Genomic DNA, 27,906 nt, shown 5'->3' with positions numbered 1-27,906 from the left:
GACTGAAGTTTTCTCTTAAATACTTAAAACTGAGTGCTGGGAAATGAGTCAAATGGTTAAGAGGTCTTGCTCCTCTTCCATCAGCTCATAACCCCGGGTCCAGGGGATTCAATGCCCTCGTGTGGCTCCATGGACACCTGCGCATACACGCACATATGTGCCCTCACACACACACATTACAAATAAAAATAAACTTAAAAAGATCTTTAGAGCATATGGTTGCTCAGAGCAAAGACACATGTATTTTTTGTTTTGTTTTACAAGACAGGGTTTCTCTGTGTAGCCTTGTCCTGGACTCCCTTTGTAGTTCAGGCTTGCCTTGAACTCACAGAGATTTTATCATCTGCCTCCCCAAGTGCTGGAATTAAAGGCATGTGCCACCACGCCCACTGGTCAAGACACACACACACACACACAAAACAAGCACAGAATAATAAACAGGAAGTAAATGAACTATTTGCTTGCAAATATGTTGCATAAGGAGCTGGCGAGATGGCTCAGCAGTTAACAGTGGATACTACTCTTGCAGAGGACCCAAGTTTGGTTCCCAGCACCCATGTCATGCAGCTGCATGGATCCCTGTGCCTTTGTCTGTGCAGATACCTGCACTCATATGCACATAGCCACACAGACACATAGGCATACACATAATTTAAAATATAATAAATATTTCTCTTCTTTTGAAAAATGGATTTTTTTTCATACAACATACTCTGATTACAGCTTCACCTCCCCCTTCTCCTCCCAGTTCTTCCCCTCCCATCTGCAGCCAAACACTTTCTGTCTCTCACTAGAAAACAGGCATGTAAAAAATAACAATTAAGGTTAGAAAATAACTTGTAGAAAATGAATGTTACATGGTAAGAGGTTCTACAATAAGAATTTGTACTGACCAAAATTTTGATGGTAAACAGTTTAGAATGCACATTATAACCCCTAGAGCAATCACTGAAAACTTGATACACACGTAAAGCCTAAAGCTGACATGTTAAAACAAAATTTAAAAAAAAAAAAAGAAGATTCAAAAACAGAGGGCATATGCAAATTAAAGAACAAAAGACACTCAGGAAGGCAGAGAGATAGTCGGCTAACTGTGAGTTTCAAGGTCAGCCTGGTCAAAAGTGAGTCCAGGACAACCAAGGCTACACAGAAAGCTAAAAAGCAAAACAAAAAAAATAAATAAATAAACATAATGAGTAAAAGGCTACACCTAAATTAAACAATAAAAACAATTATATTAAGTATAAATGTACAAAATACTCCAATTAAAAAGCCAAGATTGTCAGAATAAATAAGAAAAAAATATGTATTTTCTTTAATAGATGTACTGTAAAGACTTAATGTGTTAAAATAAATGAAGGGGAAATGTGTAATTAAAACAGCATCAGAATGTCAGAATCAGAACATGACACTGATATCAGAGAAGCAGATACCAAGCAATGGACTCACTAAATTTACTACTTATGTTTTTGTAGTATACTACGAAATATACTTAGTAGTATATTATAATATACACTAAATATATTAATAAATATAATTAAATATATAAATGTATATAATAAAAATATAAATATACAAATTTAGTAGAACAGTACTAAATATGAATACTTATACTATTTATATTTAGTGAGATATTTCATACAGTGTCAGTCAGAAAGACATAACTATCATGAACCTACATATACCTAATAAAGTTTTAAAAGGCATAAAACAGAACTTGACAAAGTTAAAGAGGGGTCTATATATAGATTTTTTTTGGATTTTAGGGTTGTTGTTTTTTTTCTGGTTTTTCAAGACAGGGTTTCTCTGTGTAGCCTTGGCTGTCCTGGAAATCACTCTGTAGACCAGGCTGGCCTCAAACTCAGAGATCCACCTGCTTCTGCCTCCCAGACCCTGGGATTAAAGATGTGTGCCACCACGCACAGATCTACAGATTTTAGACTTCCCTTCCAACAGTTAAAGAACTACCCAAAAGCCAGTCAAGACAAAGATAGGATGGACAAGAGCATCAGCCACCTTGTCCTAACGGATATTAATAGTATACCAGGTTGCTGAAGAATACAAAAAGCATAAAAGGATGACAGAAAAGGGTGAATAAACATAAAAGGATGAAACCGTAAGTGTGTATAACACCCCCAAACACAATCATCCTACATGGGTTTTCAGGTTGTCCATATAACTTTTCAAGCATCTATTGATACTGACAATTGATGGGAGGGAAGACTACCATTTACCCAAAACACTCATCATCTTCCATAGCAGAGGTTACATTATCCACCATGGTAAACCAAGACACGATGGCCAGATAGCTTTGAGTAATCTTGCATTTAAGCAGCAGGCCATAAACTTCTTTTAAAATTCGACTCCTATCTAATAATATTATGGGAGGGGGAATAAAAACTGAGCATGAATGTATTTTCTGAGGAAACATCTATCCTGTCTCCTAGAGAATTCCTGATGAAAGTCTAGAGTTAAGCCTTCACCCAACAAAGCAAAGCTGCCCCCCTGAAGAGTTCTATACATTTACATATTTACACACATACACACACACACACACACACACACACACACACACTACAGTTACCTGGTGCATGAGGCCGGTCCAGCTTTGTGTCAGCCGTAACTGATCCTCGTTCATGTTCTCTTTCGGTGACAGGACATCCACAAAGGGTTCCTTTTCTTCATTCAACGACTCCATAAAGGAGAGCAGACTCTGCGATTAGAGGAACATTTTATAATAACCTTAAACACCTAATTCCATTTATGAACTGTAATCTGATACTTCCAGGTCTATAGTTAAAGGCTATGTTTAAGTCTGGCTTAGAAAAAAAAAAAACTCTGAGTCTAGTATCCTCTCTCTGACCTGGCTTCTCCTCTCTGATAATTTGAATAACAGCAAAAATGGCACAGGGTGTGCCAGCTGTGGGATTTGGATCGCAAAGGTGTGGCAGAGCCACCTGTTGCTACATGAAGATCATGATGCCAAGGGTAAAATCTGACCAACCCGGAGCAGAGCAGAGAACTGCTGGCCATGCCATGTATAAATGGCAGCTGTTTTTGCCATCGTGGGATGGCTCTCACTCTGTGTCTCAGATGGGTACGGAACTTACGATGCACCTAAGGCTGGCCTCAGACTCATAGCAATCCTCCTGTCTCAGCCTCCCAAACACGTGGAATACACATCTGAGCCACATAAGGATTTCCAAAGCGGCTTTTGCCTAACAAAGATTATGACAGCTTTTCCCAATGCATTCTGTACATGCTAAAAAAAAAACCCTTCTGCCTGCACTGGGAATTTCAGAGCAAAGTTTTTCTTGGTTTACACTTGTATGCAGTATTAGTGTTTTAGAATTACTGATTCTGTGTTATTTAAAACATTACACAATTGTTAATAATATTCCTAATTATGCTTAATGTAAGTTGGGTACAGTGGTAGGGATTGTTATAGTCCCAAATATGTGAGAGGCTGAGAAAAAAAAATTATGTGAACTCAAGAATTCATGGGCAGGTTAATGAAATTAGCGATACTGAGCCCTGAAAATAAATAAACAGCAAATAAATTTACTTTGTCTCTGATAATAACTTCATAAAACCTTTTATTAAAGAAGCACCAATTTATGATACACTACTAAATCAAACAGGTAGTGGGAATAAGGTACCTCCACTGAACACTAAGCAGCTCTTCAGTACCAAACATGTGTCCAGATGGGGAAGAAGCCCATAGATACTCTGCTGTTCTGTTCAAAGAAGAAGAGAATTTCTGGTCCCTTCCTCCCCTACAGACTTTGAGCCAAGCAGGACAGCATGGTCCAGAAGTCATATGATCCATTCAATGCTGAATTTGGAAAGGCTGATTCATCCAGCTCCCTCGGGGCAATGAAGGCCCACAAAAGCGCTAAGGGCTGTGCAAACTCATGACAATATCATCCTGTTTCAGAACAGAGAACTGGTGGGAAGCACAAAATTACACAGACAATGGGTTCTAAGAAACCTTCCCTGGCTCCCTCAAGAGTGTACAGTTAATAATTAACATGTCCTGGAAAATCAACAGAATGTGAAAAGAGCTGGAGCCTTAGAGCCACACTCCACTCTTGAGATGCTGTATAAATTCAGAAGTCATTTAGTCCCTCCAAATCCTAAGGTCTTCATGTGTGAAACCGAATTAACACCGCCGAGTTCAGCCAAATGTGCTGGCCTACAAAAGACTTCTCAGCAAAGGGCTTTGCTCTACGGCAAACGGTCAGTGTTCGGTGAAAACATCACCACTGTTCAAAGGACTCCCGGTTGAAGCCCTGTACTATAATTCTGAGAAGCACAATTGATAGTCTCCTGGGTTTTTTTTTTTTTCCTTTCATTCAATATTCATAAGGGAATGGTCTACTCAAAATTGGGGATCGAAGAACTCTCATTACAGGCAGCAAGATGATAAAGCTCTTGGGCTTCATGGACCGTTTGGTCTCTTTACCAATAGTTCAGACCCAGGGATAGCTTGGAAATAACGACAAAGAGGACTTAAATGGACACAGCTCTACCCCGATACCATTTTCTCTGCAAGAGCCAAGAGTCCAGGGCCAGAGGCTATAGTTTGCCATCCCTTGCTGTAGAGCCCTGTAGCTCAGACTACTATGGACCAGCAAGATCAACAACCACATTAGCAACGTGGTATTTCAGGCCCTGAGCAGAGCTCCTGACTCACAGCATCCATGAAGGACTCAGAGGCGCTGTCCAGAAATCCAGCACCAAGTCCTGGGGTTGTTTTTTTTTTCTAAATATCACTCTTAAGAGTTTTCTAAAATGTACTTGTGTTAGTTTGAGTAAAAATGGCCTCCACAGGCCCCGTAAGGAGTGGCACTAGTAGGAGGCGTGGCCTTGTTGGACTAGGTGTGGCCTTGTTGGAGGAAGTGTGTCTCAATCTTCCTTCCTGTTGCCTGAAGGATATAGAACTCTCAGCTCCTTCCCCAACACTATGTGTCTGCCTGCACCCCACCATGCTTCCCGCCGTGACAATAATGGACTAAACCTCTGAACTGTGAGCCAGCCCCAGCAACAATGTGCTTATAATTTTCCTTTATAAGAGTTGCCATGGTCACGGTGTCTCCTCACAGCAATAGAACCCCTAAGACAGTACTTCCCTAAATGTACACTTAGCACTCTTCCCCAAAGCAGGACAAGCAGGTGTTTAAAGTCTCACTCACCTGATACCGGTTACAGTAGGTCTGGCTTGCTGAATCCTTCAGCATCTTCTGTACTTTCTTCTCCTGCAGAGTTAGCCAGACCATCGCATCCTTCACCTTGGCCTGTAATTAGCAACATGTGAACGCGCATGCACGCACAAATATATCCAAACTATATCCTGCATATCTTTTGTGATTTCTATGAACAATAAAACTGACAACTTGAAAGAGCAATGGAATGTTATTTTACACCAAAGACACACTATACCCAAGAGTAATTCTGCTGGTTCCTGTATTACCTAACCTTTAAAACTGGCTGAAACTAACACCTGAAAAGCATACTGCTAAAAAGATTTCTCAAAATTTATAAATGGAGACTGCAGAAATGGTTCATAGGCTAAGAGCAATTGCTGCTCTTCCAGAGGACCTGGTTTCAACTCCCAGCACCCACACGGCAGCTCACAGTTGACTGTGACTCCAGGTCCAGGAAATTCAATGCTCTCCTCTGGCTCCACAGGCACCAGGCACACCTGTGCCATACATACATACATGCAGGCAAACATGCAGAGACATAAAAGTAAATAAAGTAGCCAGCTCACATCTTTAATCCCAGCACTCAGAAGGCAGAAACACAGAGATCTCTGGGAGCCCAAGGGCAGCCTAGTCTACTTAGCAAGTTGTAGGACAGCCAGGACTACATAGAGAAATCTTGTCCTAAATGAATAAACAAACAAACAAACAAACAAAGCAAATCTCTAATACATATTAATTGCTTTATTAATTACATAATTAATATATCAATTAACCAATATTTATAAATTTATGTGTTGATTAATCGATATTCATATATTAATTAGTATGTGGCCTACCCATACTAATTATTCCTCATACTAATTATTCCTCATCATTATTCCTCAGTTTTTTTAGGAAACCTCATCCTAGATCATTTTTTTAATTTTTAATGTTATTTATTATTAATGATGAGAGGGAGACACACAAGGCCAGGCAAGTATACTGAGGTCAGTGGACAATTCTACGGCACCCATTCTCTCCTTCCACCTACTTTACATGGGTTGCACACGTTGAGCTCGGCTTATCAGGCTTGCTCAGTCAACGCCAACCATTTTTACCCACTGAGCCATCTCGACAGCACCCTAAATCATTTTATAGCAGGTTTGCCGCCAAAAAACATTCCCACTCAAAAAAACTCTGTGAATACTTCAAAGATAAAAACAAACAAACAACAATAACAAAAACCAAACCAAACCAAACCAAAGAAGACAAAAAAAACCACCAGTGAAGTTTGGCAATGTGCTATCCTGTAGAAGTGAGGGGTGCCCTTTCCCCTGCCAGCTTTGGTTGGCTTGCTCACATCTGAATGCAGATTTTGCTGCTGGAGGGTAAATCCGGCTCCCCATCCGTTTGCCTTCTTCATCCAGTAAACAAGAGGGTTGCTTAATATTTCTGTACTCGACTTCATAGACAGTTGAGTTTGTCATTTTTATATGAATATTTAATTAGGAAGGAGGAGCCTCTCAGCAGGTCCTCATCTCTAAGCCTAGGGAAGGCTTCCAGAGAGCTTCACTGCCAGAATCAGCAATGTGGCCGACAGCCTCGGTCATAACAACTAGAAAGGGAGCCCAGTTCGTCAAACAAAAGGCACTAAACGTGCCCAAGGAAGCCATTTAATAGAACTTTTTAAATGATACAGATTTTCCTTGATATTTGGCTACATCCGCTGCACTCGTTTATCCTCATGGGGGGGGAATGAGTTTCTTTTTAGCTCAGTGATTGGAAACTGAGTAATCAAAAGCCATCGAACGGCAATTCTGGGAACTCTCCACAAGCAAAGGCCAAGAGCAGAGCACACTGCCTCCCTGTGTGTAAATCCCACAATTCCATTCGGGCAACTCCATACTGACAGAGCAACAAGCAAAAGGGGACAAAACCTAGAAGATGGAGGCATGGCAAAGCGTGCTCTGCACGATCAGGTAAATGCCTAAAAATTACTGAGCACTTTAAATGGCTTAATCTTATAGTATATGAGTATTTGAGTAAAACAAATGCAAGTTACAATGCCAGGCGGCGGTAGCACACGGCTTTAATCACAGCACTCAGGAGGCCGTCTGGTCTCTCCCTCCTCCAAATAAATAAATTTAAAACTGTTCAAAGGGCAGTAGCTTAATTTATAACTCATCCTGTGCAATGCTCTTAGAAGATACTGTTACAGGCTTAGACACTAGGGAGGGAAGCGGCGGCACGTAGTGGAAGCAAAGAGGTCAGGCCTGGTAGAAAGCTTTAAGTCGTAGAGGGCATATCCCAAAAGGGGACCACTGAACCCTATAGTCTCTTTCTCATCTGTGTTTCCCTGGTTCTGCCACACAGTGCCCATTACTGTGTACCATCTGACCAATAATGGCTGGCCATGGCCCCAACTCTTCAAACCGTGAGCTAAAATGGACCTTTCTCTTTCAAAGTGCTATTTGTCACGCCAACACAGAACTAATGCAATCCCTATTGACAAGCTGTTTAAATAATTCAGTAAAGCTTGACAAGCCATCACTTGAACTTATTTTTAAAAAATCAGACAAAACAAATTACAGTGAAAGAAATTCAAATATTACTTTCCCGGGATGAAGCATAGGGCCTAGGAAATAGGCCTAATCCAACATTATGGCTATTGGAACTGTGTTACAGCATAACTTCATGTATGGTTTACATACTTAAATGAGTTGTACTTTGTTTGTTTGTTTTTGCAAGACAGGGTTTCTCTGTGTAGCCCCGGCAATCCTGGAACTTGCTCTGTAGACCAGGATGGCCTCGGACTCAGAGATCAGCTGCCTCGGCCTCCTGAGTGACGGGATTAAGGCAGTACAGCACCACTGCCCAGCATGAACTACACATTTCAGTTGTGTGTGCAACTTACATTTCTGGTTGGTTTGTTTTTTAATCAAACCATTAGCGTACAGCCAAGAGAAACTGAGTACACCGCTATAAAGACATACCTGAGCTAAGCCTCCAGGGCCAGGCGCATCCTTTGAATACTTCAGGAACTGTGCCACGTAAGTCATGATGGACTTCTCGTCGGGATTCATGACATCAACGTCTGTAAGACACACCCCTTAATTAGTTCTCCGGAAGACCACAGCCTAGGCCACTGGGTTCAGAGGCTCTTGAGTTAACCAGTCAGGGACCAGCCCTGAACTCTCTTCATTCCCCTGGCTCCAACACCATCCATTAGTTCAGAACTTAGATCTACAGTCAGACAGAGGTAGGTAGGACGCTGACGGTGCATGACCAGCCTCCAAATGAGAAATGCAGTGTTGTTCTGGCTGGTGTTGAGTAAGTGATGGCACAGCAATGCGAGAGGTAGAGGGAAGAAAACGAAAGCATTTCTCTTTCTGGAGACATGGTACACAGGATCTCTCAGGATACGGGGACACAGGGCGAATATAACTGATTCCTGGCACACTAGTCTAGCATCTGTGCAATAAACCACTTCCAAAGGCATACATTATGTTGGAAGGCTTGTTCAGGACATTCAGAGTTCACTTACTCGTTCACGAAATGAATAAACCTGACCTCTAGGAACCAGTATTTGTGTCACATGGAAGAAAAATAATTACTGAATTACTTAACCCTTCCCAATGAAAAGACTTTATATTTGCTATTACTGGTTCTTTAGAAACTTAATAATGTCTGCTAAGTCATTACTTGCATTTATTGATGTATTTTCAAACAGGGCCTCATTAGGTAGCCCAGGCTTGCCGCGGCTGGCCCTCCTGACTCAACTTCCCGAGTGCTGGGATTGCAGGCAAGCACCAGTGTTCACCTGCATCTGAATGCAGAAAGAGCAGCATCTCACCCACATCTCCCAGCTCTGTTCCACGGCTTGGTGATAGCAGCTGAGCCACCACAAAAGTACAAACATGAGGACCTGGCTTGTCCTTTCACTAGCATCGAAAGAAACCCACTGAGGCAATTGTTAATAACACAGATACTAAAAAGTATCCTGTCTAGAGCTGTCCTGTTACAGTTAACATTAAAAAAAAAAAAAAAAACTAATATCAGCCAAAAAAAAGAATCATTAATGCCACCGAGGAACAAGCGGGATTCTGACATACCTGCTATTCCTCCTCCATGTTAACATAAAGAAAATGCCCAACCGACATTCACGTTACCTTCGTAATTCTGCAACCCGAAAGCCGACAGATCGCTTCAAGAGTGTGGAAACATTCAAGAAAAGCATTCTTGGCCTTCCTAGTCATTTAGCAATTTTGTGCCACAGGAGCTTTACAGAAGTCAAATTTATGATAAACAAGTCTAGGTGTGCGTGTCCCACACATTTGGAGAGGTGCGCAATGATGGCGTCTAATCTACGCTCCGCAGAGACGGCTATGGCTATGAATTGCATCTGTTGGCTCGCTGAGCTTTTCCCTAATCCCATATACCATTTTTTGGCACTTACTTATTTGGCTGAGGAGAGGTACATGTCACAGCACACGTGAGGAGGTCAAAGGACAATTTGGGAGAGGTGGTTCTCATTCTACCGTGAGTTCCAAGAACTGAATTAGGTCATCAGGCTTGGCTGCCAGTGCCTTTCCCCATTGAGCAACTTTGCTGACTCTGCTTACTAACCTTCCTTCTTTCGTCACTTTCTTCTCTCCTTCTTTGCTTCTTTCCTTCTTTCTTTCCTTTCTTCCTTTCTTTCAGACAGACCCTCACTATGTAAACCTGACTGGCCCCGAACTTGCTATATATACCAGGCTGGCCTCAAACTCAGAGATTGTTCTGTACTTATCTCCCAAACCAATATTAATTTTTTAAAATAAATATGTATGTTATTCTTGAGAAGCAATACAACCCATGGGAAAGTGTTCTTCAGAAAGAAAGTATTTTAATAATAATCCTATAATGTTAAAATTGGCATTTTAGAATGTTCTTGTTAATAATCAAACACAAGGATTGAGCAGAATGAATGCTAAAGTGTGGCCAACCACACAAGGAGAACAGGGAAGCAGCAATCACTGCTCTTCCTCAACCACAGGAAGACACATGAACTAGAGTAATTCAAGACTAAAGAATATTGCAGGAGAGCTGTAGCTCAGGAAATACAGGATCAAGAACACAATTCAGAAATAGATGGAAATTAAGACAAAGGCTCAAATTACTCCCAATAAAGGCACTGCTTACCTTCAGCTGTGACCTCAATGACAAAATGTGTACCGGCCTAATTCCATGAAATTCAATTAAGAGTTAAATCTCCCAGCATAAAAATACACTGTGATCGCTAACAAGGGTGCTGCTTCAAATCCGTTTCATGCTGGACCTTAAAACAAGGAGGTTTCATAAGAAAGAAGACCCTACCTTCCGGTTCCAGCAGCCTGGGGATCTTCAGCTCGTGCTCTGCGATCCTGAAGGCCTCTTTCAGATTGTCCTTGTTGGACCTGTGCCTCATGCTATCCATGTCAATCAGGTCTGGTCGCAAGGCATGAATGACAGCCAAAAAGGCCATCCCATTCCTCCAGCTTGACTTAAAATCTGTGACGTTGACAGCCTCAGACCTGCGTAAAAGGATGTAATACAGACCGTTGTAAAAATTTTTAAAAAAAGTAAAACTGCTTCCACTGTATTCAACGGTAACTAAAACATAACTCAGAAGATCAAATAAACGCTATATATGAAGAGAAAGGACTTGCCTTCTTAGCCTGAGGGGCTGAGTTCAATCCTCAAAACCCACATGACAGTAGGAGAGAACCAACTCCATGTATGACATGGTACATGTGTACACATGTACCCCTCCACACACACACAAAAAACCACAACAAACACAGCAACAATAATAGTTAATTAATAAATTTCGAAAAATAAAAATATATCTTCTCTGGTCTCTTTAGGATCAATTAGAAAGTGGCGTTGAATTTCCAAGAGAGGAAGACTGTTGTCTCTAAGCTGTAAAAACAGACATCGCGATACTTTGTGACTTAGTTATTCATTCACTCCTTCACCGCCATTATTATAGACTTATCTCGGGCTGGTGACATGGCTCAGCAAGTGATGCGGTTATCACACAAGCCTGGCAGTCCGAGTTCAATCCCCAGAAGCCTCCTAAAGGTGGAAGGAGAAAACCAACGCCACACAGTTGCCCTTTGATCTTCGAGCATGCTTGGGTCAGATTCACACATTCACACACACACACACACACACACACACATACACCAATAAAGTTCACTGTCAGCTTGATGGGATTTAGAATCACCATGGAAGATGGGGTCTCTGGGCAGGACTGTGAGGGATTGATTAGATAGATAGATGGATGGATGGATGGACGGACGGATGGACGGACGGATGGATGGACGGATGGACGGACAGACAGACAGACAATGGGGCTGGGGCTCTGGGCTGACCACTGATTTTACTCTTAACTGTGGATGCACAGTGATTTGCCTCCTCATGCTCCTGCCATTGTACCGTCCCTGCCATGATGAACTGTGTCCCCTGCAACTGTGACAAAACAAAACCTCCACTTCCTGAGTTGCTTCCATGTAGTTTTTTGTTGCAGCAACTAATACAAGGAGGTAAGATTCCAGACCGAAAGCTGCCTTCTGGCTGCACGGGCGAGTCGTGCCTAAAGAAAACTAAGCCAGGGGTGGCGGTGTGTGCCTTTAATCCCAGCACACAGGAAGCAGAGGCGGGGTGGGTGTGAGATGGGTGTTATCCTCACTGTCACAGTGAGACCCCATCTCAAAAGGGAACGTTGCTTTTTCTGCCCGCCACAATAAACCGCATAAACACAGCAACTGGGGTAACACTGCCATCTTTGAGAGCCGAAGTAGCTAAGCTCACCCAGACCCACTTCTGGAAGGTTCGCTCTGAAATGGTGTTTCTGTGAGTGGACCATCCAGCCGTCCTGACGGTCAGAGCTGGAAGCTCCCGAGGTTGTGTGGATGGACACAGCTGCCCTGTCGGTCTTTTGGGGCACAGCAAATTACTTACGCGGCACACTGCTGCTGAGCCCACTGGAGAAGAGCCTTCTTTGCGGACAACTGCCATCTTGCTTGGGCTTCCGCTTTGGAGCTCTTCTTAGCGGGAGGACTCGACGTGGGAGATGAGTCGGCCACACTCACGACCTCCGGTGATGGTTGGTTGTAATCACAAGACAGAGTCCGAGCAAGTTCCTCAATCTGAGGAAAGCACAGTGGTTAACTGGAACCTCAACACATGCTGCTCGGGCACAACTGTTAACAAACAGGCTAACACACGCTACTCGCTCAAAAGCATCTAAAGCATGTTAACACATGCTTGGTCAAAAGCCCCTGGAAAGCAAGCTTCAGCAGTGACAACGTATTCTTTATGAAGCAAGTTCTAAACACGGTTGAGTGTCAGCATTTGACCTCTGGGGCTACAGTTCGGCTTTCCTTAGTTCTGGGCAGGGGTTATCCTGCAGCTGACCCAGGCATGGCACCCCACAGAGGGGCAAGCCTCCATTCTTCCCCTCAAGATCCCAACTGAGCATCGCCAGCGCGGCTGAATTAAACTGAGGAGAACCAGGTGGACCTACTCGAGCGCCTTTTGAGAACGGATGGACTGGAATGCATCTCCCCTGATTACAAACGCACACCAAGCGACTCCCCCGACTGCCTATAACTTCAACTCCAAGAAGTGCAAAGCCCTCTTCAGGACCTGCACTCACAGGTGCACATACCCACACACAGACATACACATAAAAGTAAAAAAAATTAAAAGAAAAAAAAAAAAACCCCACACAATCCCATAAGTAATTTAAAAAATCTAAATATACACAGAGAAGGCTAGAATCTACATATAACATGGGTGAAAAGTTTTCCTCCCAGAGATAGTGAGAGCATGAAAAATGTCATGTTCCCATATTTGCTGATGAACACACAAACCGATCTGAATATTTTGGACGACATGATAATATCTATTTAAAACTTCAAAAGACACATCGATGAGCATAGAAACATTTAATGTTTCTCTGCATCATCGGCAGGTTAATCAATCATCTAATCGATAATAATAGTAATATGTGCTAGATATGGGGGCGTGGACCTGAAGTAGCAGTACTTAAGAATCTGAGGGATAAGGCTCACTTAAGTCCAGAATCACCTACGCCCAGCCTGGGCCTCACAGTGAGACGGATGTGAAAACAGCAAGAACGAGAGATGCAGCCAACACCCTCACCTAACTGATCTGTGAAGCATTGATTGGAGAGACATTGAATAAAAAAACGGCAAAGCCAACGTTGTCTTCAAATGCCTTCCAAGAGCTAGGGGTATAGTGCCGTGGTGGAGCACTTGTCTAGCAAGCATGAAAGCCTGGGGTACTCCAAGTGTTCAGTGCTCAGTGGTTAGCACCCCCTATTCTGTACAGTACAGACACGGGATGTTTCTCTCAGGAAAGAAAATCCTGTTGAAGGCTGAGGGTCCGGCTTGCTGGTAAAACTCTTCTGGACTTGTGGGTTTAATCCCCTACACCACATTCTCCCTTATTTTATTTATTTTTATTTATCCTTGAGACAGAGTCTCGTGTATCCCAGGCTGGCCTCCATTTGCCACGGACCTAAAAGTGACCTGAGCTGCTGGTTTTCCTGCCTTACTCCCTAATGCTAACGTTACCACCTCGCCTGGCTCCATATTATGTACACAGCAGAATGTTCTACAAAATCATCGTAGAAATAGCTCCAGAATATTGACAGAGGTGAAAAACAAGAAGTCCTGCCCCATGTCAGTATCGCAGAAGTATTTTCTTATGCTGTGTTCCAGAATAGTCTTGTAAAATAGAACATTTCGTTTTGGCTTGTTTTTACTTTTTCCTAATTTTTTCAGACAAGGTTTCACTACATAGGCCAGGATGGTCTAAAATTCATAATCCTCCTGCATCAGTCTCAATTCAGTGCTGGTGCTGCAGGCACGCTTATCAAGGAGTGAAAAAAGAATGCCCAAAAAAGCAAAAAAGTAATAACTCAAACTATATTAAAAAGTCTCCTGCCACTAAAAGATTAAAAGGCAAGCCACAAAGTCTGAGAAGTTACTTCCAGTTTACACGGTCCAACAGAAGACTTCTATCTAGAATACATTTCAAAACCTCCACAAATTATTACATATAAGAGCAAGGTTAATACTTGGAGATCTCCATTGGGCCTCTCTCCTCGGAAAAGCACGAGGAAGAACTGCAGCAGAGGGGTCGAAGACATCAAGAAACCACAGCCCACAGAATCAACTAAGCAGGCTCACAGGGGCTCACAGAGACTGAAGCGCCAATCATGGAGCCCGCGTGGGTCTGTGCTGGTGGGCGCTAGGTCCTCTGCATGTCTGTTATGATGGTTAGTTAGTGTGGTGTTTTCTGCGGGACTCTGAACAGTGGGAGCTGGGGGTGTTTCTGTTACCTGCTCTTAGGACCCTTTTCCTTCTACTGGGTTGCCTCCCTCAGCACTGATATGAGGGTTTGGGCCTAGTCTTATTGCATCTTGCCGTGCGGTATTCAACTGGTATCCCTGGGTGTCCTGCTCTTTTCTGACAGGAAACGGGAGGACTGGATCTGGAGGAGAACCGGAACTGAAAGAAGTTGGGGGAGGGGAAACTGGGGTCAAGATGCATTGGAAGAAAAGAATAAATTTTTTTAAAAAAGAGAGAGCAAGGTTAAAGTGTGTGTGTGTGTGCACGCACGCGCATGTGTGTGTGTTGAGATTAAAAGTGTGCACCATTACTCCATACGTTAGGACGGGCTGGGGTAAAGACCATTCAGATTCTGCAGGGAATGGAAAGAAGGACAACATTTTTGACAAGCTGGCAACATCTACTTGCCACAGCTTCCCAAATGTTCCGTTGTGGCTCTTGGTTCCCACTAGGAAGGAGCAGGGAAAGAGACATTCATGAAGTAACTAGGACTAAGGGCTCTGCTCTCGGGATGACTGCATGGATGTCATCACAGATTCATGAGTCTGTCAGAAAAGAGCGCGCTGAGCCGCTTTCATCCTTCTCCCTCCCTTTACTAATCCACCGGGAGGTGATAGAGCGAAGAGGCCACTGCCGGATGCCTTCCCCTCGATTTCACCGTTTGTTCGTTGTGTCACTAGGATGGAACCCCTGGCCCTGTGCACACTGCTGAAGTGTTCTGCCACTAGCCTACATCCCAGCCCAGCCCCTTGAAGCCCCTTGACTTCCCAACCTTCAGAACTATAAGGCAACGTGCATCTGTCTATCATAAAACGCCCAGTCTGCATGTTCTACTATAGCCTCGCAAAACGGGAACACCACAGGACCAACAATTCCACTTCTACATACATTCCAATGGAAACGTAGGCCCAAATCACTAAATGGTACTTATATAAACGTCCCCAGTGATTGGATTAATAATAGCTAAAAACCGTCAAGAGTAAAAATGTGTACCAGGAGTGGAACAGTGAAAAAGTGTGATACCACAAACATGGAAGACACCTTGTCACAATCACATGAATTCTCAATGAATTAAATCAGACACACGGCAGTTGAAGAGAATAAACTCATAATTCCGCCTCTACAGAACTAACAATGCTAAGCTGCCTCCTGACAGGGCCCAGAGTGTGGGCACCTTGAGGAAAAGAGAAGGGCTGGGGTGCCAGCAGGGTTCCGTTTTTATCCTAGGTGGTGATGGCACAAGTGTGTTTAACTTATGGAAATTCACACACTTTACATGTAAAATTGCATGTCTTTCCCTGTGTGTCTTGGAACCTCAACAAGTTGACTTAAAACAATGTTTCAAACCAATTCCTAAAGCTTTGAAACTGCAAATCCTGTGTCCTAATTCCACTTCTACAGATTTGACCCATGAATCATTACAGTTGTGCACAACGATTTTAGCCTAAGGCTAATAATTGAAGTTACTTATAATCAGAAATAACTGTGAGCCTTTTGGCTGTCCATCACTTTACAACCAATGCCATACGCCTCTAGTAAAACATACATAAATTTAGAGCAGCAGTTTCTCAACCTGTGGGTCAACCTGTGGGGGGGGGGCCTAGCAACTCTTTCACAGGGGTCACCTAAGACCATCAAAAGACAGATATTTAAATTACGATTCAGAACAGTAGCAAGATTACAGTTACGGAGTAACAACAAAAATAATTTTATGGTTGATGGTCACCACAACACAGGGAACTGAATTAAAGGGTCGCAGCATTAGGAAGGTTGAGAACCACTGATTTAGAGAGATGCTCATTAGAATGGTTTGATACAGTGCAGTGTGGGTAACATGACCCAAGGTTGTGATGACAGCTGCAGAAAGATGCTCGAGGTCCTTATATTATGTGGCATATTCTTTGCATACAACCTATGCAAATCTCCTGCCTCATTAGTCATCTCTGGGTTACCTAGAATATATACAACCCAATGTAAATGCTATGAAAATGGTTGTTATGCTATGTTACAGAATGATGACCCAACCCCGTGAAAAAAAAAGTCTATATACATGTAGTTCAAATAGAAACATTTCTCAGAGCTATCCTCAATCCTTGGTTGGAGTAATCCACTTAAGCAGGACCTATATATGACTCTGTGTTAATTCCTGCTGGATACATAAAGATTGAGTAGTAAATTATTCTCAGCAGTTATCTGTGACTAGTAGCCTATAAATATTTTATGTTCCATCACCCGTTTTAATTTCTTAATATATATAAAATACTTAGGATGATATGGGTAGCAATAAACACTTATAAACTATCCAAATATGTTTAATTTTATTTTATGGATACGAGTGTTTTGCCTGCATGTATGTCTGTGTGCCACATGCATGCCTGGTGCCCACGAAGATCAAAAGAGGGCACTGGAGTTACAGAGGGTTCTAAACTGACATCTGGATGCTGGGAATAAAATCCAGGTCCTCTACAAGAGCAGCAAGGGCTCTTAACCACTGAACCATCTCTCTAGCCCCAAATTATCCAATATCAACATCTTACCATATTTGGTCTTGTTTTTTGTCTCCAATTCCACTTTCCTCCTCTCCCAGAGGAAAAGCAACACTAAATTTAGTTCTCATCATCCATATCTATATTACTTTTTTGTAGCTACAAATGCATGCAATCCAGAAAAATATCCAATTTTTGTATCAATTAGCTACACAATATTTGAAGTCACTCTAAAATAAGCATTAGTTCCCCGATACGTAAATAATTATGTAGTTATTTTGTGAACAACAATAATAAACACTCTCCCATGCACAGTCCGTTCAGACTGGCACTGTGGCGGGTTCACCGAGGGTAGGGCAGCGAACACTGGACATTCACAGTCCAAATGGAAAACAACAGGGAAAAGGCCGAAGGCCTGCCATATACCTTCCTTTGTTTAAATGAAGTTTGGACTCTAATTAAAATCCAAACAGGGATCCATTAAACAAATAAGAAATACTTTGAGAGTCAAAGCATCCTGAGAGGCCTGGAGTCGTAGTTTATTCCAAAGAGACCTCAGCCAGGAGTTAAGACTGGGTTTTCAGTCTTAACTAGTTACATTTGCGTAGCAGAAAACAAATCAGCATTCTACAGACATCCTTCCGCTCTCCCCCTCACACAGTCTCTTCATAGTTCAAAGGAAAAATAAACAGCTTTCTTTCCTAGCCAATGGGCCTGTCACGGCTGCCCTCTGAAATTCTCCTGAGAGGGTATGGGACATGAAATCTCACAGAAATTCCTGGGATCCCAGGACAACTTTCTTATCTTCTGTTTTTGTTTTGTCTGTGACAGGGTCTTACTTTGTAATCCAGTCTGGCCTGAAACTCACTCGGTAACTCAGGCTAACCTTGAACTCCCAGCAACCTTCCTGCTGTGGCCTCCCAAAGCTGGTTGCCTTCCTTTGAGGGGAGAGAGGCATCAGCCTTTGTACCAGGGAGTCACTGTGTCGCTCCACAGTTCCAGGTGAATGGAGCGGGGACAAAAGCATAAGAGAAAGATCAAAGCTTTCCTGAACAACGCAGGGAGGCAGAGCAGTCCACCTACAAAGGACTCCAGCCACACCCAAAACTCAAGAGGGAAGGGCAGAGCTCAGAAGGAGCTAAGGCAGACAGAGCTCCATGGAAACAGCAGACCTGCCTAGTCAAAGTTTCACCTTCTCAGCTCCCGCAGGTGTTTAATGCAATGCTGCTGTTCAAACCGGTATTAAAACCCTTCCAAAAACAGGTGACCAGAAAAGGCTACTCCTCAAAGAAGTGACAGATGCCACCAGGCACAAACATTGGAGGCATAAAAGATGGGCTTGATGGTACACACCTTTAATCCCTGCACTTGGGAAACTCTAGAAGCAAGTGATTTCTGTGAGTTTGGGCAGCCTGATCTACATACAGAGTTCCAGGCCAACCAGGACTACATAGCAAAACCCTGTCTTTGAAACAAACAAAAATTTTAGGTGGGCGTGTATTTACCTGCATATATATACATATATACACACACACACATACACACAAATATGTATATGTAGAGTATATATACACATATATACAATATATATTACATATATGTCTTGGAAAGGCAGCCTCTGCCATGGGCTTTCTCCCTGTTGGAGATATCTCATCCTGTTTACACAAGTAACTCAGGACTGAAGGACACCCAGTCACACTCGCAGTGTGACAACTCCTGCCACATGAATCAAACAAGTCATATTCCCATCATGCTTACATGGAAGTGCAGGATGATGGTCCAGATCAGGCCAAGAATAATGGATGGGTTGCCTTCCACAATGTCAGCAACGTGGATATTTATCAGCTTGATCTGCAAACAGAGGAACACGGGTTAAACGGAGGGAGCCTCCCGCTGAGCCCGTCCCTCCCGTGAATGTGCGGGTGTGATTCACCCTTACCGATCGGTTCTTCAGGAATGTCAGGGCATGTTCTATGTTGATTCTACACTGGAATGTGTTAGATCCTTTATCCCGAGGCTAAAAGTTCAAGCACACGAGTTACTCAGAAACAGGAAGCGAGCAAGTTTTTTTTTCAAACAAAACCAACAAGTGTCTGGGCACCGCTTGGAAAGCTTACCAGCTGCTGCCCAGAGAGGACTTCCAACAGGTCAAGGAGGACATGGCCCTTCTTGATGTCTGCGAATAAGTCAGATATAGCCGAGGGAGGTGTGTGCTGCCAAAGGAAACAAGGAAAGTAATCAGCGAAGTGTCTGACAGCACTGTTCAGTATCTCCTGAGTGGACACTGTGTCTGTATAAACAGCCTAGACTCAGAAGCTATTTTCTTAAGAGAACGCCTCCATACTCAACGAATTACATTCCAGAGCGTGGTAAGGCACAGTGAGGCTGCCTTATCTCATGGGCATATTTCCAGTGACACAGTGCTCTTTCTGAGTGGCACTTCCACAGCCCTAAACCTTGTGCATGGAGAGCACAGTCAATGACACTCGGAACCAGGCCACGGTGACCCCTCAGGAGAGCAGGCTGCGTCGCTGAGGGATCCGTCTCCTTTTGGTCAGAATGACACGCATTGTGTGGGGTGGGCAGAGAAGGAGGACGGAGCGTGAGAGCCATTCACCAGGCATCCAGGTTGCCTGAGGTTCTCAGCATCACTGAGACACAGGAAGGAGCGGCGTCTGGATGGAGGCCCTGAGGTCCAGCCTGGGGCTGGGGCCCAGCACTCTCCCTTGCCAAGCGTGTGACCAGGGGCAAGTCACAGGCCTTCTCTGTAGGGATCACGCCGTGTCTCACATAGCAACACTGTGAGAACATTTAGAAATCAGGAGGAAGGCAGGTAAAATGAGTTGAGCCTGAAATCCCAGCACTAGAAGGCAGAGGCAGGAGGACTGCCAGAAGTTCAAGGCCTACTGGGTCTACAGAGTGATTTTTCAGGCCAGCCATGGTTATACAGTAAGACCTCCCCTCAAACAAAGGAAGCGCAGCTGGAGAGATGGCTTAGTGGTTAAGAGGACCCAAGACCCAAGCTTGGTTCCCAGAACCAATATCTGGCTGCTCAAAACTGGAGCTCCAGGGGAACTATAGGCCTTTCTGGTCTCCACGGGCACCCGTACACAGAGGTGCGTGTACACACAAGTAAATAAATATTTTTTAAACAAAAAAAAAAAAAAAGAAAAGAAAAAATCATAAGGGAGTCAAGGATATAGCCCAATGGCAGGACATCTGCTTAGCATACAAGCCTTGAATTCAATGCCCAGCAGAAAAATGGAAGGAAAATATGAGCTAGGTGGGAGCCCTTCTAGAGTCATAGCTACTCTAGAACTAAGGTCAGTCAGTCACTTAGATCTAGGAGTTCAAGACCAGCCTGGTTAACATGGGGGGGGGGGGGGAAGCTTTCCTCATCCCCAAAACTAAAATGTGAAAAAAGTAGTAAAAATTAGGCTGAAAATAAATGGCACTCTCCAGCGTCCTGTTCAAGCTATGATTTTTCAGCCAGCAGATGTCATAAGCACTCATCACCATCAACACGGAACAAGTTTAGAGTGGTGTCTAACACGCATCACTCAATGCAAACATCACGTTGTTATCACGTCATGGAGGAAAGAAGTGTGACCACTCTAAATATTTTTACAGCACTGTCCCGATCCTTCAAGGGTGCCGCCTTCTTGTTCCCGGAAAGAGAAACAAATCAGGCAGGACACCAAGGTAAGCCATGGCACATTCTATAAGAAAAAGACTTTCCGGGACCTCCTGCGTGTCACCACTGCATCCCGCCTTGCTCTGGTATTTTCATCTGTATGTTATCAACAGGGTCTCACATCGCCCAAGCTGGCCTAGAACTCGCTACACAGACAAAGCTGGCCTTGAACCCCTGATCCTTCTGCCTCCAGCTCCCAGGCGCTAGAAACCCAGCCATCGGGCCGCCCTGAGGTGAAAGCTGCGGGGCTGAGGGAGCAGCAATTGTGAGCAATCCCCCTCTTCCTCACCTTTGCCAGCTGCGAGTTTATCCAGCAGGTGAAGGTTTTCTTCTGGGTGTCCTCCTGCTCGGCTAGGAAAGAAGAGACAGCAGTGGTCACAACACCGGAAGCCACAGACTCCTTCTGAACCTACAGAAGCACCAAAAGTCCATCACCTGGGGAGCGTGTCCACAGACTCAGATTCGGACCACATTTCAGGCGTTCAACCAAAGACTGTTTCAGAAGTCACAGATCATGTGATTAATATACATATATTAATGTGATATATATCACCATATATAAATATATATATGCCACAGCCAACTGACAAGAAACAATGGTTTTCAGTACTTTTTTTCTTTTTTTTTTACTAACAAAAGAGCCTTTCACAGAGCTGTACTGTTCAAGCAACTGTAAAGAAGGAGAGGCGTCCCTAGCCCCCAGCTCTGAATCACCCTGGGACATCTGAAGATGTTTTCAAAGGTTCACCGAGGTCCTTACAGTTTGACCTTGACACTGTATCGTGCAATTCATCTTATGAAATGCCCCAATATTGAGAAAACCATAAAGAGACCTGGATTTGAATCCTGTCCCCACGACTGAGTGACTACGTGACCTTAAGCGGTAACAAGCACTCACCCCTGGGGGCCGATTTGAGAGGCAAATGATTTACCTAGTGTGCCTGGCCCAGACCGGCACCTAGCAGACGCATAAGCCACGCTCTCATTAACCAGGCAGGAGCTGGGACTAGGGATAGCGTGAACACTAGACTCTCCCTCCCCCTCCCTCTGGGCAGGCGGCCCTGCTACACCTCCTTCAGCTTCTGTTCCCTCAGCATCAAGCAGAAACCCTCCATGCTACAGGCTGAGAAACAGCACTGAGCTTCTCCTGATGGGAGGCTAGAAACGGGAGCCTGGACACGCATGTCCACCTCTGCCTGGCGCTCACAGCTTCCACAGGTGCCTGTGAAGTGTTGTCTTTTCGTCCTACTGCCCATCAGTTAACAGGCACATGCATGAACACACATGTTCGCCTGTCTATGTCACGCACTGTCGTGGTCACATGACAGCACTTTTCTCACCCCTCTAAACTCAGTCTGATTTTCTATGGGCGTCACTCTCCAGCTTCGCATTCTCTTCTTCCCAGTCTCAGGGACCCCAACAGTAACTCCAAGCCACCATTGTCCCTCACACCTGCCAACAGCCTTCCTGTCATCCTGATCCATCCCAGATGCTAAATCAGATGATCAGCACGTATGTCCCTCATTTGTCTTGTATCGGACGTCTTGTGACTTTTCTCCATGTACCTCATCCTGTGTGTATACTGCTGACTGAGGCCAAGGCGAGCCCCACTGTGGTGATTTGAATGAGGATGGCCCTCAGTGACTTATATATGGGAATGCTCGGGCCGTAACTGGCAGAACTGTTTGGGGAGGATTAGGAGGTGTGGCCTTGTTGGAGGAGGTACATTCCTAGGGGTGGGCGTTGAGGTTTCAAAAGCCCATGTCAGTCCCAGCTAGGTCTCTGCCTTGTGCTTGTGGATCAGGATGTATGTTCTCAACTACTGCTCCGGCAGCACGTATGCCTGCCTGCTGCCATGCTCCCAACCATGATGTCACGGACTCACCCTCTCAAACTGTAAGCTCCCAATGAATTTGTTTTTTTATAAGTTGCTGTGGTCATGGTATTTTGTCAAAGCAATAGAAAAGTAACTAAGACACACACACACACAACCGTGATGATCGGCCTCACCAGCACCCACTGGTACCCTCGAATGACGCTCAACAGTCACAATGGATACCTCTATCCCACTAACGAACAGATGCATGGTAATGTCACATTTCCTTCTTCACACCCCCCAGTGCCTCTTCCCCTACTCCTAATTCTCTGCTAAGACATTTCTTTGTTGTTGTTTGTGCTGGTTCGTGTTAACTGCCAGCTTAACACAACCTAAAATCACCTGGTGGGGGGATCATAATAAGGAATTGTCTACATCAGGTTAGCAGGTCTGTGGGGGACTGCGCTGGTTGCTCATCGATGCAGGAAGACAAAGCCCACTCTGGGAGGCCACATACCCTATGAAGGGGATCTGAAAGACAGGAGGGAGCTACAAGCAAGGGAAGATGCATTCACTCTCTTTGCTCTTGACTGTGGGCGTGATGTGACTTAGCTGCTTTAATTCCTGACTTGATTTTTCTGAAACAATGAACAATAAAGCAAATAAACCCTTTCTTCCCTAAGCTGTCTTTTTTTTGGCGGGGAGGGAGGCAGGATATTTTATCACAGTGACAGAAATGAAACTAGCACATTGCTGTCCTTGTTTGTTTGGTTTTGTTCTTGAGACAGTGTCTCAAAGTAGCCCAGACGAGCCTCCAATTCACTGCGTAGCTGGTAATAACCCTGGACTCCTGATCCCCTGCCTCCGCCTTCCAAATGCTGGGATTACATGCTCCCCATACACACCTGGTTCGTACAGTACTGGGGATTTCACCCAGGACTTTAGGCGTGCTAGGCAAACGCTCTGTCAACTAAGCTACAGCCCAGCCCAGCCCATGAGAACTTCCCCCAAGACACCCAGCAATGGAGTCAAACAGCTACTCCACTGTGACCTAACAGCATGCAGCAACCCGCCTTGTTCACGCCATCACCATCCCTTCTCCCTCATTCATTCATTCCTCTCTCTCTTACCAACCTGAAGATGTCTTCCTCCCTTCTAGTCCATGTCACCTTCTCCCCCCACTCTTGAGCCATTCCCATCAGGTTAAACACACATCAGGTTAACACTCCCTCTAACAACAGGAAAACCCACCTCCTGTAGCACCTATTTCCATCAGCACTGCTTCATTTGTCTGCTCTTCCTTGTGGCAACCCCCCCCCACCAAAAAATTTACACTGTCTCTAGGTCCTATCTTCACCCGCTCTTAAACGGCCCCACAGCAGTCAGGGCCTCACCATTCCATTGACACTGCTCTTACTCAGGTCACCACGAGTCAAGGTTATCACCGCTCCCCATCACTAAAACCCTCGGCTGATATTCAGCCTTCAACTTCCTGAACCACCCAGCAGCCTCCGATACAGGCAACGGCTACCTCCTACTCTCAGGACTCACACTCTCCTATCCCTGGCTGGCTCACCCCTTTCTCTCTCAGGTCTCACTTAATACCTAGGGAGATCCTCTCAGGTCCATCATCAAAACATGCTCTGGGGCTGGGGAGATAGCTGAGTCAGCGAGGCATTTGCCTTGCAAGCCTAAGGATCCTCACTTTGATCCCCAGAACTTACCAAGAAAAAAATAAAAAACAAACAAAAAAAGAACCAGGCACGGTGTGACAGTCTTTTAAGCCCAGAGTGAGAAGGCAGAAACAGGTGGACTCTTGGAAGCTATCTAACAGCCAGTGAGAACAACAGCAGCAAAAGGGATGCACACACACACACACACAGACGTGAACACACACATACACGCATACCACATTCTGGATAGCTCTACTTTTTAGTATCCCCATTACTCTACCCTCCACAGGGTTGTGACCTCCACAGGGGCTACTGTAATGTGTTCTTACAAGTGTGACAGCACACTCAGGACCTTAAGATGACAAGCACCTGCTTAAGAAACACAAAATGGGTAAGTGGAAGTACACAGCACAAGTGCCTGGCAAGCGTGTGGCTCACGATGGATACACTTAGCCTCGGCGTATTTCCTTTTAACCAAATCTCTTTTCCATTTCTCTGCATTACGGGTTTAGGTCAGCTGTAGTTCAACGGCGTGGTCAATGATTGTGGGCTAACCTAAACGGGGTTCTGACAAGCCAACTGGAATCTTCAGGGTTTTGAGAGTTAATGCTTTTTTATTTTAACTTTATTTGACAGAAGAGTTGTACAAGGGCCACAATTTCCTTTCCAAGTCTCCTGGAATCTCTAAAAAAAAAAAAAAAAAAAAAAAAAGTGCTTTCGGCATTTTCCTCCCCAATCAGTAGATGATAAATAACTTTAAACAAGTCCTGCAAAAAAAAAAAATGCCCTGAGAGATCATTTTATTTCTCAACAGAAGGAAAAAATACTAGAAAACAAGGTTTTTAGGATTCCAAACCAAATTACACGTACACAGTGTTCATTTACCAAGCAGGAAGAGACCTGTCTTCCATAACTATAAAATAAAATTTCAAAATAAACTGTAAATAAAAAAAATAGCAACAACAAAACTCTTCCTTATCCTTAAGAGAGTCTCCTATTTAGGTGTGGAAAAGGAACCAGGACTATCACCACATCCAGAAGGATGCTGCCTACCTCCAGGGAAGCCGCAGGGATGGGGAGAGAAGGGCAGCACATTAAATCACCTTGGTGGTGGAACAAGGTTTGAAACCAGGCTCAGCGAGCGCATCCCGCCCTCCCAGAGTTTCAGCGCTCTGGGTTCATCGGTAAATCTCAGTCACTTGATCTCTGCTCCAAAAACGGGAGCTTTCGTTTCATGTTCATCGAACACTAGACAAAACAAGTCTTGAGACTGAGCACGCTGGGGTCCCTGAGCTTTCCCAGGGTGGGAAAACAGACACCAAAATCAGGGTTTTTATTCGATGGCTGAAATCGGAGCAGCTCATCTAAACAGAGGCCCAGGGAGGAATAACCCCCTGACCACGAGGACGCACACACCTTGGATTAAAACAGTCAAGCTGTTACAAAGAAGCTTAGTTCTCCATGGCCTGATTTGCTTCAGCTCCACCAGAAACAGGGCCTGGGAGAAAGAGGTGCAACCCCCTCCACAGAGAAGCAAGGCACAAAGGAAGCCTCCAGACAAGGGCTTGGAAAGCGCTCTTCGAGGCTCTGTAAAACTTAACTGTCCAAACAGAACAACTCTCTTCAACCTGAGGGGGGGAAGGGGGAGGGAGGAATCGGAGCCCTTTACACACAAAGGCAAAGACACCCCCTAACCCCACCCCGTGCCTAAAACACCTCTGCAAATGCTCCAGGCCATGGATCCCTCACCTCACATTTCACAGGTTTTTATCCTGCCTTGCCCCGGAATAGCACAGCTAATTCTATAGGAACCAGAGCCAAGCAGCTCACCCTGTGCTGCCTGCCGGGAGATGTAACCTTTTGTTCTTCTAAAGGCTGACCCACGGGGGAACAAATAATTAAGAGCCACGTGCTTACCGCAACTTAATAAACCCTTCTTAGAATGGCACCTAGAGAATAGGACCTTTTAAACAGCAGATGGCAGGGGTGGGGGAGGGGGGGAGGAAATGAAAGGAATGGTAGAATGATGTGTTACAACGGTGAATTTCTGTGAAAATGCTAAGAAACGGCTCTTGATTTTGGAGGCAAATGAGGACTACGGGCGACACACACCAACATTAATGCAATCATCCATCGTTATCATTCTTCAAGACTACTTAGCTGGATGAAAAGGGAGGCAAAGATTTTCTCTTGGCATCATTACCATGAAAATACATTTCACCCGACGGTTTGCTCCGATTTAGCCTCCCTTTTGTGAGCTGGCAACAGCATCACCCCTTAGCTGGGAGGGGACTGAATTGAATTAGGTAAAACTTCAGGGCAGAGATTTTAAGTGCGTAGCTCATTAGGAGGCTACCACGGCTACTGGGTCTCAGAAAGGTCCCGATGTCTCACACCCTAAATTCACCTGAGATGCTGACACTAGGTCATCCCACAGCAGGTTCAAAAGCAGCGCCCCAGGACACCCCACAACGTTCTTTTCAGCCAAGAGCTGTGAGGGCGGAAGTGTGGCAGCTCCAGGAGCAATCGATCAATTCAGTCCGGCATCCAGCCCCAGGCTAGGACTTTGCTTTTTTTAATTCTCCTCATTAAAATCTGCCCATCATTTTTTAATTCCTTAATGAATAAATTATAAGCTCCTAGGCTAACCTTCTCTACTAGTAATGTACCTCTAAGCTACACATATGTTGTGGGCTGGGAAATGTGTGTGTGTTTGACGTGCACACATGTGTGCCTAGGCCAGAGGTTGATATTAGGAGTGCTTCTCAATACTCTGCTTGCAGAGAACCTGGGTTTGGTTCCCAGCACCTACAGGAGATGGCTCACAACTGCCTGAAACTCCAGCTCCCTGGAGACCCAACCCCTCTGGCTTCAACAGGCATCTGTACTCATTTACACACACAACATACACAGAGATTAAAAATAATTTTAAAATCCTTTTTTTTTTAAGATCTGAAATCACAAATGTTTCAGTAGAAATTGGAATAGCAAAACTTAAAATTTAACTTTTCTCTTTAAAATCCCACTCCTTTTTGTAACGGGGTCTCTCTACGATGAAGCCAAGGCATCCTGAAACTAACTACATAGACGCTGGCTTTGAACTCACAGAGATCTACCTGGCTCGGGCTCTGACGCCGGGATTAAAGGCTGCCACCGTGTCTGCTAAAGTTCTCCATTTTTCGCTCAGTGAGAGCTCTGAGCCTTCCTCAGAGTCCTCTAGACTGACATGTTGAAAACAGGAAGAGCTTGCTTGAGCTGTTTCCTGGGTCCCCAGCTCCTACGATAGCACTGAGTAAGCAGGAGGCACGAATTCAGTATTCACAGAATTAATGAATGTTGATTAAATTAATGCAGATGAGGTAGCTTCATTTCCTTCCACTGACAGTTTAAAAGGCAAAGATTTAGGCACCGTCCTAGTTTAGGTTTTTTTTGTTTGTTTTTTTTTTTTTCTTCTGTTACCGTGATAAACACCATGACTAAAAGAAAGTTGGAGAAGAAAGGGTTTACTTCATCATGTATTTCCAAGTCAGGTCATAGTCCATGGCTTTCTCCATAGCCTCTGCTCAGCTAGCTTGCCCATACAAGCCAGGACCCCCTGCCTAGGCATGGTTCCGCCCACGGTGGGCTGGGTCCTCCTCCAATCTATA

At 44.4% G+C, this 27,906-nt stretch overlaps 1 protein-coding gene across 3 annotated transcripts in view; it reads right to left on the bottom strand.

Moving 5' to 3' along the window:
* Syne2 (spectrin repeat containing nuclear envelope protein 2) overlaps positions 1 to 27,906 on the bottom strand; it is a 302,588-nt gene that overhangs the window by 214,177 nt on the left and 60,505 nt on the right. For all 3 annotated transcript variants that reach the window (XM_060387664.1, XM_060387667.1, XM_060387666.1), the window contains exons 3-11: positions 21,060 to 21,121; positions 19,194 to 19,289; positions 19,016 to 19,093; positions 18,835 to 18,927; positions 12,171 to 12,358; positions 10,542 to 10,738; positions 8,180 to 8,280; positions 5,196 to 5,297; positions 2,585 to 2,713 (exon numbers count right to left, since the gene is read on the bottom strand). In XM_060387664.1, coding sequence (XP_060243647.1) covers positions 2,585 to 2,713; positions 5,196 to 5,297; positions 8,180 to 8,280; positions 10,542 to 10,738; positions 12,171 to 12,358; positions 18,835 to 18,927; positions 19,016 to 19,093; positions 19,194 to 19,289; positions 21,060 to 21,121 — 1,046 coding nt within the window. The remainder of the gene's footprint in view (positions 1 to 2,584; positions 2,714 to 5,195; positions 5,298 to 8,179; positions 8,281 to 10,541; positions 10,739 to 12,170; positions 12,359 to 18,834; positions 18,928 to 19,015; positions 19,094 to 19,193; positions 19,290 to 21,059; positions 21,122 to 27,906) is intronic.

The sequence above is a fragment of the Meriones unguiculatus genome, chromosome 7, assembly GCF_030254825.1.
Source record: "Meriones unguiculatus strain TT.TT164.6M chromosome 7, Bangor_MerUng_6.1, whole genome shotgun sequence".
Classification (NCBI taxonomy): domain Eukaryota; kingdom Metazoa; phylum Chordata; class Mammalia; order Rodentia; family Muridae; genus Meriones; species Meriones unguiculatus.
The sequence above is the reverse complement of the archived record's forward strand: the minus strand, read 5'-3'. Positions and strand labels throughout refer to the sequence as shown.